Genomic DNA, 14,235 nt, shown 5'->3' with positions numbered 1-14,235 from the left:
CACGTTAAAATTCGTGAAATCCAAACGGTTCGAGAAACCTTTTATACACCTTTTAGATAATTGTTTAATTGCGACTCGCGAAACATTTCAAATTTTGAAAAATGGCTCGGACTATCAAGGAGCTTGGCCACCCCTGGTATATAACCTAGTAAGTAATATTTTTTATAACTGCAACACAAGATAAAAACGTTGGTTTATATTTTGCGCCTGTATATCTTTCCTCTGTTAGAACTTTGCCATTTAATTTTCAATTACATTGTTAATTTATTATAGTATTAAATTTTATTCGATTTAATTACCATCTTTTGCTTTGAGACTAACAATTATAATATATACATAATTTTATTATGATATACGCGGCAGAAACAGGACCTGATACAGAAAGGAAACAATAATTCTTGAAACAGCAGAGATAAAAACCTTTAGAAAAATAAATGGTAATACACAATGAGATAGAGTTAGAAGTGCAAATATGTAAGGAGATGCAAGGTGGACAACATTGATAACTGGGTAAAAAACAGAAGAGTAGAATAGAATGACCACATAAATCGCATGGCAACAAATATAGTAGTAGGGACGGCGATAGATAGTTCCCAATAGGAAGAGGGTAAGTGGTATGACCACGAAAAAAGATGGGAATGACAACTTAGTAGAGGCACATTGAAAACAGACAGAGTCATATCTACACAAGAAAAAGAAGAAGAAGAAGACGGAAAAGACATAATTTTATTACACTTATAAAACAAATATAATATTAAGAAAGACGAAAAATTTACATTAATAACATTTTTCGATTTTTCTATATGTAATGGCTATAATTACTTACCATCCTTAAAGAATGGAATATCCTCATTTGCTGAATGTTAAGCCTATTGCCCTCTTTGTGTTTATTCCGTCTCCAGCGATTCTACTTCGATGATCTGAATGAAAGAGTTCCATAACAATTATTGATCGGTGGATATGATGTTGGCTACCATATTCGCTGTCGAAACTTTATTGGGAGCAGTACTAAATAATGATGTAGTCCATTTTCCGTATCACTGTCTTAGATTTCTTAGCTATGAGCTTCTTCTTTCTTCTCCCAGAACCACGTTTACCTTCGATCTTTTCCTAAATACTACTACTTCTACTATCGGTTTACAGCGTTCTCCGACGCCTTCCGACTCCTAACCGCCAGTCTTCTCTATTTAACCATAGACCTAGAGGGATTTCTCTTTCCTCTAGTTCTTTTTCAATTCCCTCCTTCCAGCTTCTTCTCGACCTTTCTCTTTTTCTTCTCCTTTGTGGTGTCCATGCCAAAATCTGCTTAGGGATCCTGTCATCGGACATTCTCTGTACATGGCCGTACCATACTAGTTGTTTTGTTTTTATGTCATCAATTATTGTATGTGTGACTCCCATCATTTCTCGTATTCTCTCATTTGGTATCCGATCTCTTTTTGATTTGCCTGCTGGTCTTCTCCAGAAGTCCATTTCTGTTACTAGTAGCATTTTCTCCGTTCTTTGTTTCAGTGGCCAAACTTTACTGCCATATGTGATTATACTTTTAAGTATGCTATTGTATGTGAGCTGTTTGTTCGCTTTAGATATTGTCTGGTCCCACAGAATGCCTTTCATCATGGATATGGCTTTTCTACCCTGTATGTTTCTGTCTTTTATAGCAGCATCGAGTGTTCCATTTTGAGTTATCTTCATGCCCAGGTACTTGTAGTACATCGCAGTGTTTAATTTCTACCCCATCGTCTAATGTAATGGACTGCTTTGTTCCTCCAATACACATATCTTCAGTTTTCTTAAAGTTGACTTCGAGACCCCATTTGTTATATTCTTCTATTAGCTTCCGGGTCATGTAACTTAGGTCGTCATGATCCTGAGCAATCAGAATTTGGTCAACAGCGAAACATAAGGTGTATACTGTTGTGTCGTCATTGAGAGGGATTCCCATGCCATTACATTTTCTTTTCCACAGCTTGAGTGCTTGTTCCACATAAATTTTAAAAAGGGTAGGCGAAATACAACAACCCTGCTTCAGTCCTTTCGTGAACTTAAATCCCTCAGACATCCTTGATTTAGTTTTAATTTTTGCAGTCGTTCCATTATACAGACTTTGGATCCATTTCCCTGAATAATCAGATGCAAAAGTTCAGGGTGTGTCATAATGTGACCGAAGTATTTCACCTTACGTCTCTTTATTATATTGACCAGTTGTATTGTTTGGTCCAGTCGTCTAAGGACCTCCTTATTTCTAACTATGTCAACCCAGCTTATTCTTAGTAGTCGTCTGTATAGCCACATTTCAAAGGCTTGCTAAAGTTAAGCATAACTTCAATTAGAGTCCAACGCTTCCACTCCATATAGTATGATAGGAAAGATATAGTAATATGTCAGTCGAACGCGAAGATCAATACTGCTACTAGTAAGATCGTGGCTGAAAAGAACGTTTCTCATGTTTACAAAAGTAGCTCTGGCTTGTTCTATTTTGTTTTTAATTTTGGCGGTTGAATACCAGCTATCATTTTTTTTTGTAAGCATTTATTAACAATCAGAATTACATATTATTCTATGAGTTAATTTGATAACAAGTACAATAACTTATATTAACTATAGTACTGTACACTAAAATGGCGTTATGAGGTACATCGCCCAGCGGTTTCACCTTAGTTTCAGCAAAGATCTATGGGCCATAATCTTCTCAATCTTCTGTTGTTTAGTGGCTGCTGTAGTGGTAATAATAACTGGTTGGGGTTGCCTTCCAATTTCTCGTGGTGTCTGTTGGCTCTTTCTTGAATTACTGTGCTGACTAACGGGATGTTTAGGTCTCTATGAAGGGTTTGGTTGGAAATGTACCACAGGGCATTTGAGATGGTGCGTAGAATTTTTGATTGAGTTCTTTGGATAATTTTTGTATTTGATTTGCTGGCACAACTCCATAGTTCTATACCGTACGTCCATATAGGTTTGATGACTGTTTTATAAATCAGCAGTTTGTTCTCAATTGAGAGTCGAGATTTTCTACCTATAAGCCAATTAATTTCTTTTACTCTCAACTCAATTTGTTTCTTCTTCTTTATAATGTGTTGTTTCCAGTTTAATTTAGAATCACGGTGAAGCCCTAGGTATTTGACGATATTCTGTTGTGGTATGTTGACTTGATTAAGGCTAATATTTGGGCATTGTTCTTTCCTTAGTGTGAAAGTTATAATATGTTGACTTAGTTTCATTAGCTTTTATCTTCCATTTCTTTAATCACTGTCCAATTTGGTCTAGGTGTTCTTGAAGTTTTATTACTGCAGCTGTTCGATCCTCTTCAGTTGCAAATATTGCTGTGTCATCAGCGAAAGTTCCAATGTTGGTTTGTGGAGAGGTTGGTAAATCAGATATGTACAGTACATAAAGAAGTGGACCCGATATACTGCCTTGTGGGACTCCTGATTGAATTTTGTTACGGTTTGATAGTTCATCCACCACTTTAGTCTCAAATTCTCTGTGAATTAGATATGATTTTAATAAGTCAAAGTATTTGTTGGGTAGAGATTTTTTGATTTTATAAAGTAATCCTGGGTGTCATACCTTATCAAATGCTTGGCTGATGTATAGAAAGGCTGCTGTACAATACTGTTTATTTTCCAAAGCTCTATTAATTACATTTGATGTGCGATGGCATTGTTGCACTGTAGAATGAGTTTGCCGGAATCCAAATTGGTGTCTGGGATCCAGTTTTGAAATTCTAGTTCGCTCATAATTCTTTTACGTAACAGCTTTTCAGGAAATTTTGACATTATTGGCAGTAGACTTATTAGGCGGTATGATGGAACATTCGTTAAAGCTTTACCAGGTTTCGGTATCATAATTACTTGGGCAATTTTTAGTGATATAGGCCAATAATTAAGTCTTAAGATTGCATTTAATATGTACAATAACTTCATTATACCTTTTTTAGGAAGTTGTTTTATCATTGTTGCTGTTATGAGATCAGTGCCTGGTGCCCTCTTTTCATTCAAATGACTAATTTCATCTTTGGTCTCCTTCGGTGTAATTAAAGTTAGTCGCTCTCGTTGATTAATTGGTAAGGCTAGTTCCTGCTCTACCTCTTGTACTTGGTCATTGCCGTGTGGCTTGAAGACTTCAGTGAGATGTTCAGCAAATAAATCAGCTTTTTCTTTGTTGCTTTTTGCCCATGGTCCTGGTGGTATTGAGTTTTTCCGAATTGGAGGTGAAGTATTTATAGGTTTATTTTTGTTTTTGATTTTTTTCCAGATAGAGTTATCTTGACGTGAAAGGTTTGATACATAGTTTTCAAATGAGTTGTTTCTCATCTCTTCTAGAGCTGTTTTTAAGTTTCTAGGTTTGTTATTATAAATTGTCCTGTCGTCTGGTCTGTGAGTTCTTTGCCAAATTGATCTGGCTTTTCGTTTTTTGCTACTAGTCTTTTTATTTCAAGAGAAATGTTGGTTGAAAATTTTTTTTGTCCAGGTTGAGGGGTAGATTGTTTGGTAGCATTTTGAAATAAGTTGATTAGATTACTAGTTTCTGTTCCTATTTGTTCGGGAGTTTGCAATCTGACTAGTAGATTTACTTCCTGTTATATGATTAGCCGGTAAATGTCACAGTTTGTTTTGAAGCTATGCAGTTGAGCTATCATTGATATTATGAAGCTATGCAGCTATCATTAATATTACTGCCAGGATACGCGAGTTTCGCTACTCTGTCTAGTATGGTATCTTTGACTTTTATCTCGTTGATTGTTTACAGAAAAGACAATTAAAGATTGAGATGGGTTACGAGATCGGATTACTTAAGCAATACAATATTAAATATCCTTTTCATCAGAATAATTAAAACTTACAGTATTAACTGACAATATGGGTTTTACATCCAATCCATATACTACCCCCAACTCATATTTTTCATCCCCATTTTGAGTTATAATACTTTTCTTTATAAAAATTTTGTACTATTTCACAATTATAAGGTTATTAGGGACAATAAAACGGAACAATTTAGATGTTTTATTAGAGTTTAAACAATAATTAATGAAAAAATCGCAGTTATAGTACAATACCAATATAAAAAAACAAAAAATTTTGGCTCCCATTAAAAAAAATGAAAGTTTCTACAAGTTTCCGTTTCTACAAGCGTAAAAATCCCTATAGTATTGTGGCATAACCGCTACATTCTTTTTTCCTTTCAAAAAGAGAGAGCAGGCCAGCTTTCTTTTTTTCACTTATTCCCACTTTCTTCTTGTAAGCTTGTTTTAGAGTAACGTCACGTGCTGATGGAAGTTGTCGTTTGCTTTGAAGAACGTTTATGGTTTTAAATTCCTGTTCTTTGTACGACATTTTATATAGCATGTGACTAGGATTTTCTTTGGTAACTTTTAAAACGCATATTCCTGAGAGAGGGACTGACCCATCTTCTTCCGTCTTAAAAGAATCCTTTATGCCCATATCACTTGATAGTTGTTTTAGATCAAAAAAATTCTCATGACCCATTTCATGTACGTTGAATGGATTTCCATGCTTCTTTGCTTGTCTAACCAATGTTACATATTTATCTGGTACGTAAACGTTATATAACACTATATGTTCTATAAATTGAACGTTCTAATAACAGAATGAACGTGGTCTCCCTCGTTCTTAGTACGACCACTAATTAAAAATTTATGGGTGATGGACCTAATATTTTCCAGAATAGAAACTCCATAGATGTATAAAGCAAATACGAAGCGGTTCTTATTTTGTCCGAAGCAGTTGTCAGTATAAAATACAACATCTATCATTTCACTATTTTTGTCGTTCACAGACTTCAAATAATTCCAAACGCACGAACCCACTTCATTTGCACCTGTGTGAGCAAGACCTTCGTGCCACATAAAGCACATTTCGTCCGTACTTTTAAGCTTGTACAATGTTAAATTATACACACTTAGTTTTGATACATAATAAAAAGAAGACGAGTCCCCTTGTGGACATGGCAATGCTGCCTGCATATCATAAACAGCGTCAATTTTATCCGGAGAATTTTTATCCATGTCCTTCTCTTTTCTTGCCAGTTCTTTGTCTTCAATATGGTGATTGTACTGTTCCTGAAGTTCTTGTTTTTCTACCTCGGAGGCATTAATAAAATCCTGGCAAAAATCACACTTATCTTTTTTTTGGAATAATAAAAGATAAATTAAACTCTCCTTTGAATATATTGGAGTACATCAAGTAGTTTACGTTAGGTTTCCCGAGTTCTTTACAACGCTGCTCATAATCTCTGTGCAGGTCGGCAATAGTTTTTCCTCCTTCAATGTATTCTTTCTTTGATTGAGATCGGCAGTAGTGGCTCTCCATTCAAGGAATAGATCGAATATGACTACGCACTTCTTCTTTCAACTCCTCAGGAACACTATGTTTTTCATGTCTACCTCGATTATCTGCCTGTATTATTCCATTTACTTCATTATTTTGTTTGCGTAAAATGGTCTCAATTATTTGAGAGTTAATGCAAAGAGTTGCCATAAAGAAGGATTTTCAAACACGAATTTTTTCTCCTGCGTATGTGAAAAAAAAATGCGTTATTAAGTATCTAGTAAGAAAAAAATATTTTAAGGAATAGAATGATAAAACGAAATAATTTCTTGGATTAGAGTGAAATTATGTTGAAGACAATGTTAACTAAAAATATCACGTTATACTTAGCGCAAAATTATATTCAAAACTATGTTAACTCAAAATGAAATAAAAATAAAATGCCCACAGGTGTACTTATTTTATTCAAGAGTATCATATTATTTGTAATCATCATACTGACCAAAATTATAATAAAAATAAATGCTTACCTGTTAAAGAAGAGTATGATATTTTGAAATGTAATTCTCTTGCTTAAAAAATATTCACTAATAAGATGCAAGCAGTGTTAATATTTTGACTTATAATAGTATTGATTAAATAAAAATGACCTAAGCTTAGCACGAACTGTAGACAACTGAGTTACCCGAGTCTTCTCCACACCGGTTGTGTGGAAGTGGGAGATGCCATACTTGGTCACAGAGCTCTCTAGTGCTTGTCGTTTAAACTGCACTTACAATAATTTTCTCCATAATAGATCCATTCATTCTGAGTAGTTTGTTGATATAAATTAAAAATGAACAATTTTTGACTTATCATACTATTCTTCCCAATCAACGATCTAATACTAATAATTTTACCTTTTATCTAATACCATAAAACCAAATAGGTAATCAGAATAGTTAATCAGAATAGTTAAAGTATAAAATTTCTATTTGCTTATGCAGCGTGAGACCACCGAGTAGAAATAATCTAGTAAACTGTATCCGAGATGGAGCAAACAACTAAGGAAGTAACAAATATTAATTTATTACAGAAGATACATAGATCAAAAGACGAGTTAGACTGGCATGGGCGGCATTTGGAAAACTAAGCTACATCTTTAAAAACAAAAGATATCCACAACATCTTAAGACCAAGGTATGCAATCAATGCATACTCCCTGTTCTCACTTAAGGTTCCCAAACGTGGACGTTTACGAAAGCAAACATGGACAAGATCCATAAAAACGCAAACAGTAATGGAAAGGCAAATTTTGCACATAAGACTAATGGATAAAAAGTGAAACGAATGTATCCACTCGTTAGGGATAGAGAGAAAACCAAAGTTAGGGATGTTAGACAAGAAGTTGCAAAGTTTAAATGGAGATTTGCCGGAATCATTATAAAACAAAAAGAAGACCGATGGAACAAAATTCTCATAAATTGGAGACCTTGGGGATATAAACGAAGCAGAAGAAGGCCAAAAATGAGATGGGCAGATGACGTCAAGAAGCACGTGGGCTCTAGGTGGATAACTGTAGCCACAGACAGAGAAGAATGGAAAAGGATTGGGGAGGCCTGTGTCCAAAGATGGACCGAAGAAGGCTAATTAGATAGATAGAGACAGAAAAATAAAGAAACCAGTATATTTTATATAGAAAATTAACTTTTTATACACAATTTTTGCAATTTTTTTTAAGTCTAGCTTTTTCTGTAGCTTTTATTTATATGCTTGTAAATTAGAGACACGTTAATAGAAAAACAACCAAATATAGTTATTCGAGTTTAATTTATCAATTAACCAGTTATTTCATCTACAGGTATAACACCACGTCAAATGGAATCAGAAAAAAGAGCACTTTCCATGCCACCGGGAAGACGGTCTAGAAGTATGACTAGGACACGAAAATATTTAGAACCCCCCGGAGGGTCGTCAAGTGACGAAGAAGATTTGGACTCTCTAAAGGATGGACGAACTTCACCACGATCAAGACCAAGAAAATCGACGCCTTTAAGAAGAACCGGGTCTCCAAATCGTAGTGGTCGTTCTGCACGGTCACGTTCACCAATGCGTACGTATCAAATTGACAAGTAGTCTTTAGCTATTTATTTAGCCCTCTAGATCAGGGGTCACCAATTGGCGGACCGCGGTCCGCATTCGGACCGTAGGCTAGTTTTATGCGGACGGCCATTAAATTCAGAATATAGTGTTTGGCAATTTTGAAAATGTTTGGCCATGAAATTTTGTACTATGTTTGGCTTAACTTATATGTCCGAAGCAGCTTTTTCAATAAGAGGAAACAGTAGCGATCAACAGGTAGCGAAAACGCGTTCCAAGATTGCGGCTGTAATTTTGAATATTTTTTCGAGATATTTGGCACACGTATTCGTAATATAATAAAGAATGGCGGTACAGAGACCAATTTGAAAAATATATTAATATGTGGAAATTACTCTGTAATTAAATACAATATTAAAAAAACGAGCCTGTACCGCCATTAAGAAGAACAAAAAAATACACTTTCTTCAAATAAACTTTTTTATCCGATGCCTAGATTTTGTGTCATTTTGGAACTACTAAAATTTTTTATTTCATTAGTAGTTCCAAAATGACACAAAATCTAGGCATCGGATAAAAAAGTTTATTTGAAGAAAGTGTATTTTTTTGTTCTTCTTAATGGCGGTACAGGCTCGTTTTTTTAATATTGTATTTAATTACAGAGTAATTTCCATATATTAATATATTTTTCAAATTGGGCTCTGTACCGCCATTCTTTATAATATTACGAATACGTGTGCCAAATATCTCGAAGAAATATTCAAAATTATAGCCGCAATCTTGGAACGCGTTTTGGCTACCTGTTGATCGCTACTGTATCACCATAATGAAGTTATTTAAACAAATTCAAAATTAACTTTTTGCTCCGAAAAATGTATTTTTATGGCTTTTTTGGTAATTTTAAACTAAAAAGGTCTCTTGTTATTTTTCTTAAATGTTGATAGTCTTCGAGTTATAAGCTATTTTAAATTTGAAAAATGCGAAAATACGCATGCGCATTTTCGAAACTTGAAAACTCATGTGTAAATTATTAGTGTTCAGATTAACAAGTGCCTAAATTGAAGCTTATACATTCAAGTTCAAGATTCTAAAGAGTAATCGGGGCTTATTTCAATATATACCTTTGTTTTTTTTAGTTTTTTAATTGTTAATCGTCGCGCGTCACACTTTATGTGTTTACGTGCGTCTCTGTCGCACGTACACATATTATACACACTTATGCGAAATTATATTATATACATCATACTGATGCGAAAATTTATTAAAATCTTATAATATATTATTAACATAGTTTTTTTTAATAATTTATTTATTTAATTATTGCCTATGTGCTAATTAAATACGCCAATAATATAGTGCGATATGCACCATATAGTGTAAAGTGCCGCCGCGGCGGCTTAAGGGTCGAGTGGATGCGTATAATTAACAATTAAAAACAACGGTTCAAATTGAAATAAGCCCCGATTCACAATCTTGAAATTAAATGTTTAAACTTCATTTTAGGTACTTGACGACCTCAAAAATAATAATTTACTCATGAGTTTTCAAGTTTCAAAACTGCTTATTTTCGCATTTTTCAGATTTTAATTCGCTTAAAACTCGAAATCTATCAACTTTTGAGAAAAATGATAGATCTTTTTTGTTTAAGATGAGCCCAAAAATGCTAAAAACATATTTTCGGGGGAAAAAAGGTCAAAATGTTTTAAATTTGTCAAAATTTCCCCCGTCACCCTTCTGATTTATTTAAAAGGGATATTTTTTTACAACAATCCGCAAATAAACCGAATCAGAACAACTAGACATAGGTACCATTCAATCCAGACCCCGCAAGTGTCATAGGTTTGCGAAACGGACCCTCAGGGAACATAATTGGTGACCCCTGCTCTAGGTGAGACTGGGCCTGAGAAATGCCTCTTAAAAAGGTGAGAAATGACCCTTTTTACCCTGGATTTGAAGAGCTATATCTCTGAGCTTAGTGGACCGATTTTTGCGCACGATGTCTTATTTCTCTTGTATTATAAAGTCAAATTTTGATGACATAATTGTCAAACCGCAAAATACACGTTTTATCTTATAGGTTAAGAAGAACGAACAGAAAACTTCAAAATTTTATGATATTCAACTAATTGTCAAAATTTAACTAAACGAGAAAAAACAATATTACTCTGGGCTAATTAGCAAAATACAAGGAAAAGTTATTTACCAGCATCTTTATTGCTGGAATCGATTTTGTTTTTTTAATTTTTGGTCCATAACTCCAAAGATTTTAATTTTACACCAAAAACATCCCAATAAAAATTCACCGTAATTAAATTCTGCATTGAGACGTGTTTTTCCCGAATTACTTCGACGACAATTTTCTTTGGAAAATGCGGGGTTTTCCAACAAAATCTTTAATTTTTAACTAAAATTTTAGATAATTAATTGTTTATCAACAATTAAATAACTTGGTAACGTGAAAGCTCTTTTCGTATATACATATTGTGATTGCAGAAGCCGATGGAATGTGAATGAACAGTTTAGCAACAATTTATTTGCTAATTAAAATTTACGGTCGCTATAATAACCACAATAATTAAGATACATAAGAGTAATTATGATTTTTGTATAAAAAGACACTGTACATATCTAATGTACTTTATATAATTAAAATTTGACTATTTTAGCGGCCTCAGGAATATTTTAAAATTATAAACAATTTTTTGGCTTCTAAACAAATAGAATATCTCGGGAAATATTTATCTAACTTAAATTCTGAAAACGGTATTGAAAAAAAGGGGTAGTATGCTTCTTTTAAAAGAAAAAACATTTAATTGTAATGAGTGGTTCCTGAGATACAACCGGTCGAAATTCACCGGCATTTACAGCAAAGATATAAACAGAGAATCATAATTTTCTAACCATGTCCTTTGTATTTTTGTCCTATTTCTCCACACCAATTTTCATATCTTTAAAATACTCCTAACATATATATTATTATAATAAAATCTGTCGATATTACCAGTGAAAATTGCCAAAAATAGCAAAATTCCAATTAGTCCTGTCGCCAGGGGGGGTACAACGGCCTCCTTAATTCAGATGGATTTACCCAAAAAATTTTTATGTATTTTGACCCGTAGAACACGAATTTTTTGGGTAACAGTTGTAGTGTAGTATAGTTGATCCAAAAGATGGCATAACCCAGACATCCAAAGTGAAAGTTATCCTTCAACACCAAATTGTTCTATATGGTCCACACAATGTCCAGAAAAAAGTCACAGCATTTTGAGCGTCGGGTTTGGGGGGGTGAGGGGGGAGAAATCGGTAAATTCGTAGTTTTTTAAGTTTTTCGCCAATATTTCTAAAACTATGCAGTTTAGCATGAACAACCTTCTATACAGAATTGTTCTACATTAAATTTGAAATAAAAAAGGCCCTATGCATAATCTTTCTAAAATGAATGGTTCCAAAGTTACGGAGGTAGTATAGTATAACTGGTCCAAAAAAAGGCCTAACCAAAACATCCAAAGTAAAAGTTTTCCTCCAACACCAAAATGTTCTATATGGTCCACATATTTTTCAGTAAAAAGTTACACCATTTTGAGTGTCCGGTTTGGGAGGGAGATGGGAGAGAAGCCGGTAAATTAGTAGTTTTTTTAAGTTTTCGTCAATATTTCTAAAACTGTGCTTTAGCGTAAACAATGTTATATACAAAAATGTTCTACATGAGATTTAGAACAAAATATGTTCTACACATAATTGTCATAAATCAACAATTCCAGAGTTACCGAGGGTGAAAAGTCGAAGTTTTCGATACTTTTTATATTTTTTGGGCAATATTTATGATATAACTATACCAAAAACCCAGACATCCAAAGTGAAAGTTATCCTCCAACACCAAATTGTTCTATATGGTCCACTTAATGTTCAGAAAAAAGTCACACCATTTTGAGCGTCGGGCTTGGGAGGGGGAGAGGGGAGAGGAATAGGTAAATATAAAAAGTAGCGAAAACCTCCACTTTTCACCCTCCGTAACTCTGGAACCGTTGATTTTATAACAATTATGTATACAACCTTTTTTGTTTTAAATTTTATGTAGAATATTTTTCTATAGAACATTCCTTACGCTAAAGCATAGTTTTAGAAATGTTGACGAAAAACGTAAAAAACTACTAATTTACCGACTTCTCCCCCATCTCCCCCCCAAACCGGACGCTCAAAATGGTGTAAATTTTTACTGAACAATATGTGGACCATATAGAACAATTTGGTGTTAAAGGAAAACTTTTACTTTGGATGTCTGGGTTAGGCCTTTTTTTTGGACCAATTATACTATACTACCTTCGTAACTTTTTAACCGTTCATTTTAGAAGGGTTATGCATAGGGCCTTTTTTATTTCAAATTTAATGTAGAACAATTTTGTGTATAGGGTTGTTTATGCTAAACCGCTTAGTTTTAGAAATATTGACGAAAAACCTAAAAAACTACGAATTTGCAGATTTCTCCCCCCCCCTCTCCCCCCCTCCCTCTCCCCCCCCCCAATCACGACGCTCAAAATGGTGTGACTTTTTTCTGAACATCATGTGGACCATATAGAACAATTTGGTGTTGGAGCATAACTTTCACTTTGGATGTCTGGGTTTGGGTCTAACTATACCATACTATTGATCCGGATGTCGATAAAGTTGTTATAAACAATGAACTTGAGGAATTACATAACAGCGATTTTTCGCAAATCAAAACATTTTTTTGTATTTTTTGGGTGATTCTCAGCATAAAATGATCTTACAAGTTTTTTCGTAAGATGCATAAATTTCGAGATAAACGCATTTAAACTTTCGAAAAAGTGCAATTTTTGAACCCGAATAACTTTGGATTAAAATATAAAATAGCAATTCTGCTTACTGCATTTGAAAGTTCAAGTCAAATTATATCGGTTTTGATTATTTCCATTGCTAAAAATTAAGTTTTTATTTGTTAAACAAAGCCATGAACACATAGTGTTTTGCCGTGCCCAATGCAGGCGTTTTAATGTACTTAATCTACGTAGAAATTGTCTGTATGCGCGCCTACTCGTTCGATTTCAAATGAGAAATGCATTGAAAACATCATTCAATCACTATGTGTTTATAGCTTTGTTTAACAATAAAAAAATTAATTTTTAGCAATGAAAGTTATCAGTACTGATAAAATTTGACTTGAACTTTCAAATGCAGTAAGCAGATTTGCTATTTTATTTTTCAATCAAAAGTTATTCGGGTTCAAAAATTGCAATTTTTCGATTTTTTGAAAGTTCAACCGTGTTTATGTCGAAAACTATGAATCCTACGAAAAAACTTGTAAAAACATTTTTTGCTTAGAATGGCCTAAAAAATACAAAAAAATGTTTTGTTTTGCGAACAACAACTGTTATGTGATTCCTCAAGTTCTTTGTTTATAACAATCTTATCAACATCCGGATCGACTGTTACCCAAAAAATTCGTGTTCTACGGGTCAAAATACATAAAAAAAACTTGGGTAAGTCCATCTGAATTAAGGAGGCCGTTGTATCCCCACTGGCGACAGGACTAAATCAAAAATTAGGTTGGAGAGAATATAATCTCAAAGTTCAAAATCGGTATACCTACGTTAAAAAATGCATTTTCTCGGCTTCCCATGGAGCAATTTTCTTTATTCTTTTTTTGTTCCCAAGTAACTCGAGTAGAGCCATCTAACTAATGCATTATTAAATGTCAAACTTGCTTTTATTTTGTTATAATAGATTAATTTATTTATAAGAAAAGAAAACTACACATTTTTTACAGTTGTACACTTTTTTTTCGGTAAACTTACTACAAGTGTAGTAGTACAAAGTGTAGTACAAAGATATGAAAATTGGTGTG

General features: G+C 33.8%; 1 protein-coding gene across 9 annotated transcripts in view; it reads left to right on the top strand.

The window, feature by feature from the left end:
- Positions 1–14,235, top strand: part of LOC126887620 (uncharacterized) — a 376,841-nt gene that overhangs the window by 355,167 nt on the left and 7,439 nt on the right. For all 9 annotated transcript variants that reach the window (XM_050655215.1, XM_050655221.1, XM_050655222.1 and 6 more), the window contains one exon: positions 8,134–8,385. In XM_050655215.1, coding sequence (XP_050511172.1) covers positions 8,134–8,385 — 252 coding nt within the window. The remainder of the gene's footprint in view (positions 1–8,133; positions 8,386–14,235) is intronic.

The sequence above is a fragment of the Diabrotica virgifera genome, chromosome 7 (assembly GCF_917563875.1).
Source record: "Diabrotica virgifera virgifera chromosome 7, PGI_DIABVI_V3a".
Classification (NCBI taxonomy): domain Eukaryota; kingdom Metazoa; phylum Arthropoda; class Insecta; order Coleoptera; family Chrysomelidae; genus Diabrotica; species Diabrotica virgifera.
The sequence above is the reverse complement of the archived record's forward strand: the minus strand, read 5'-3'. Positions and strand labels throughout refer to the sequence as shown.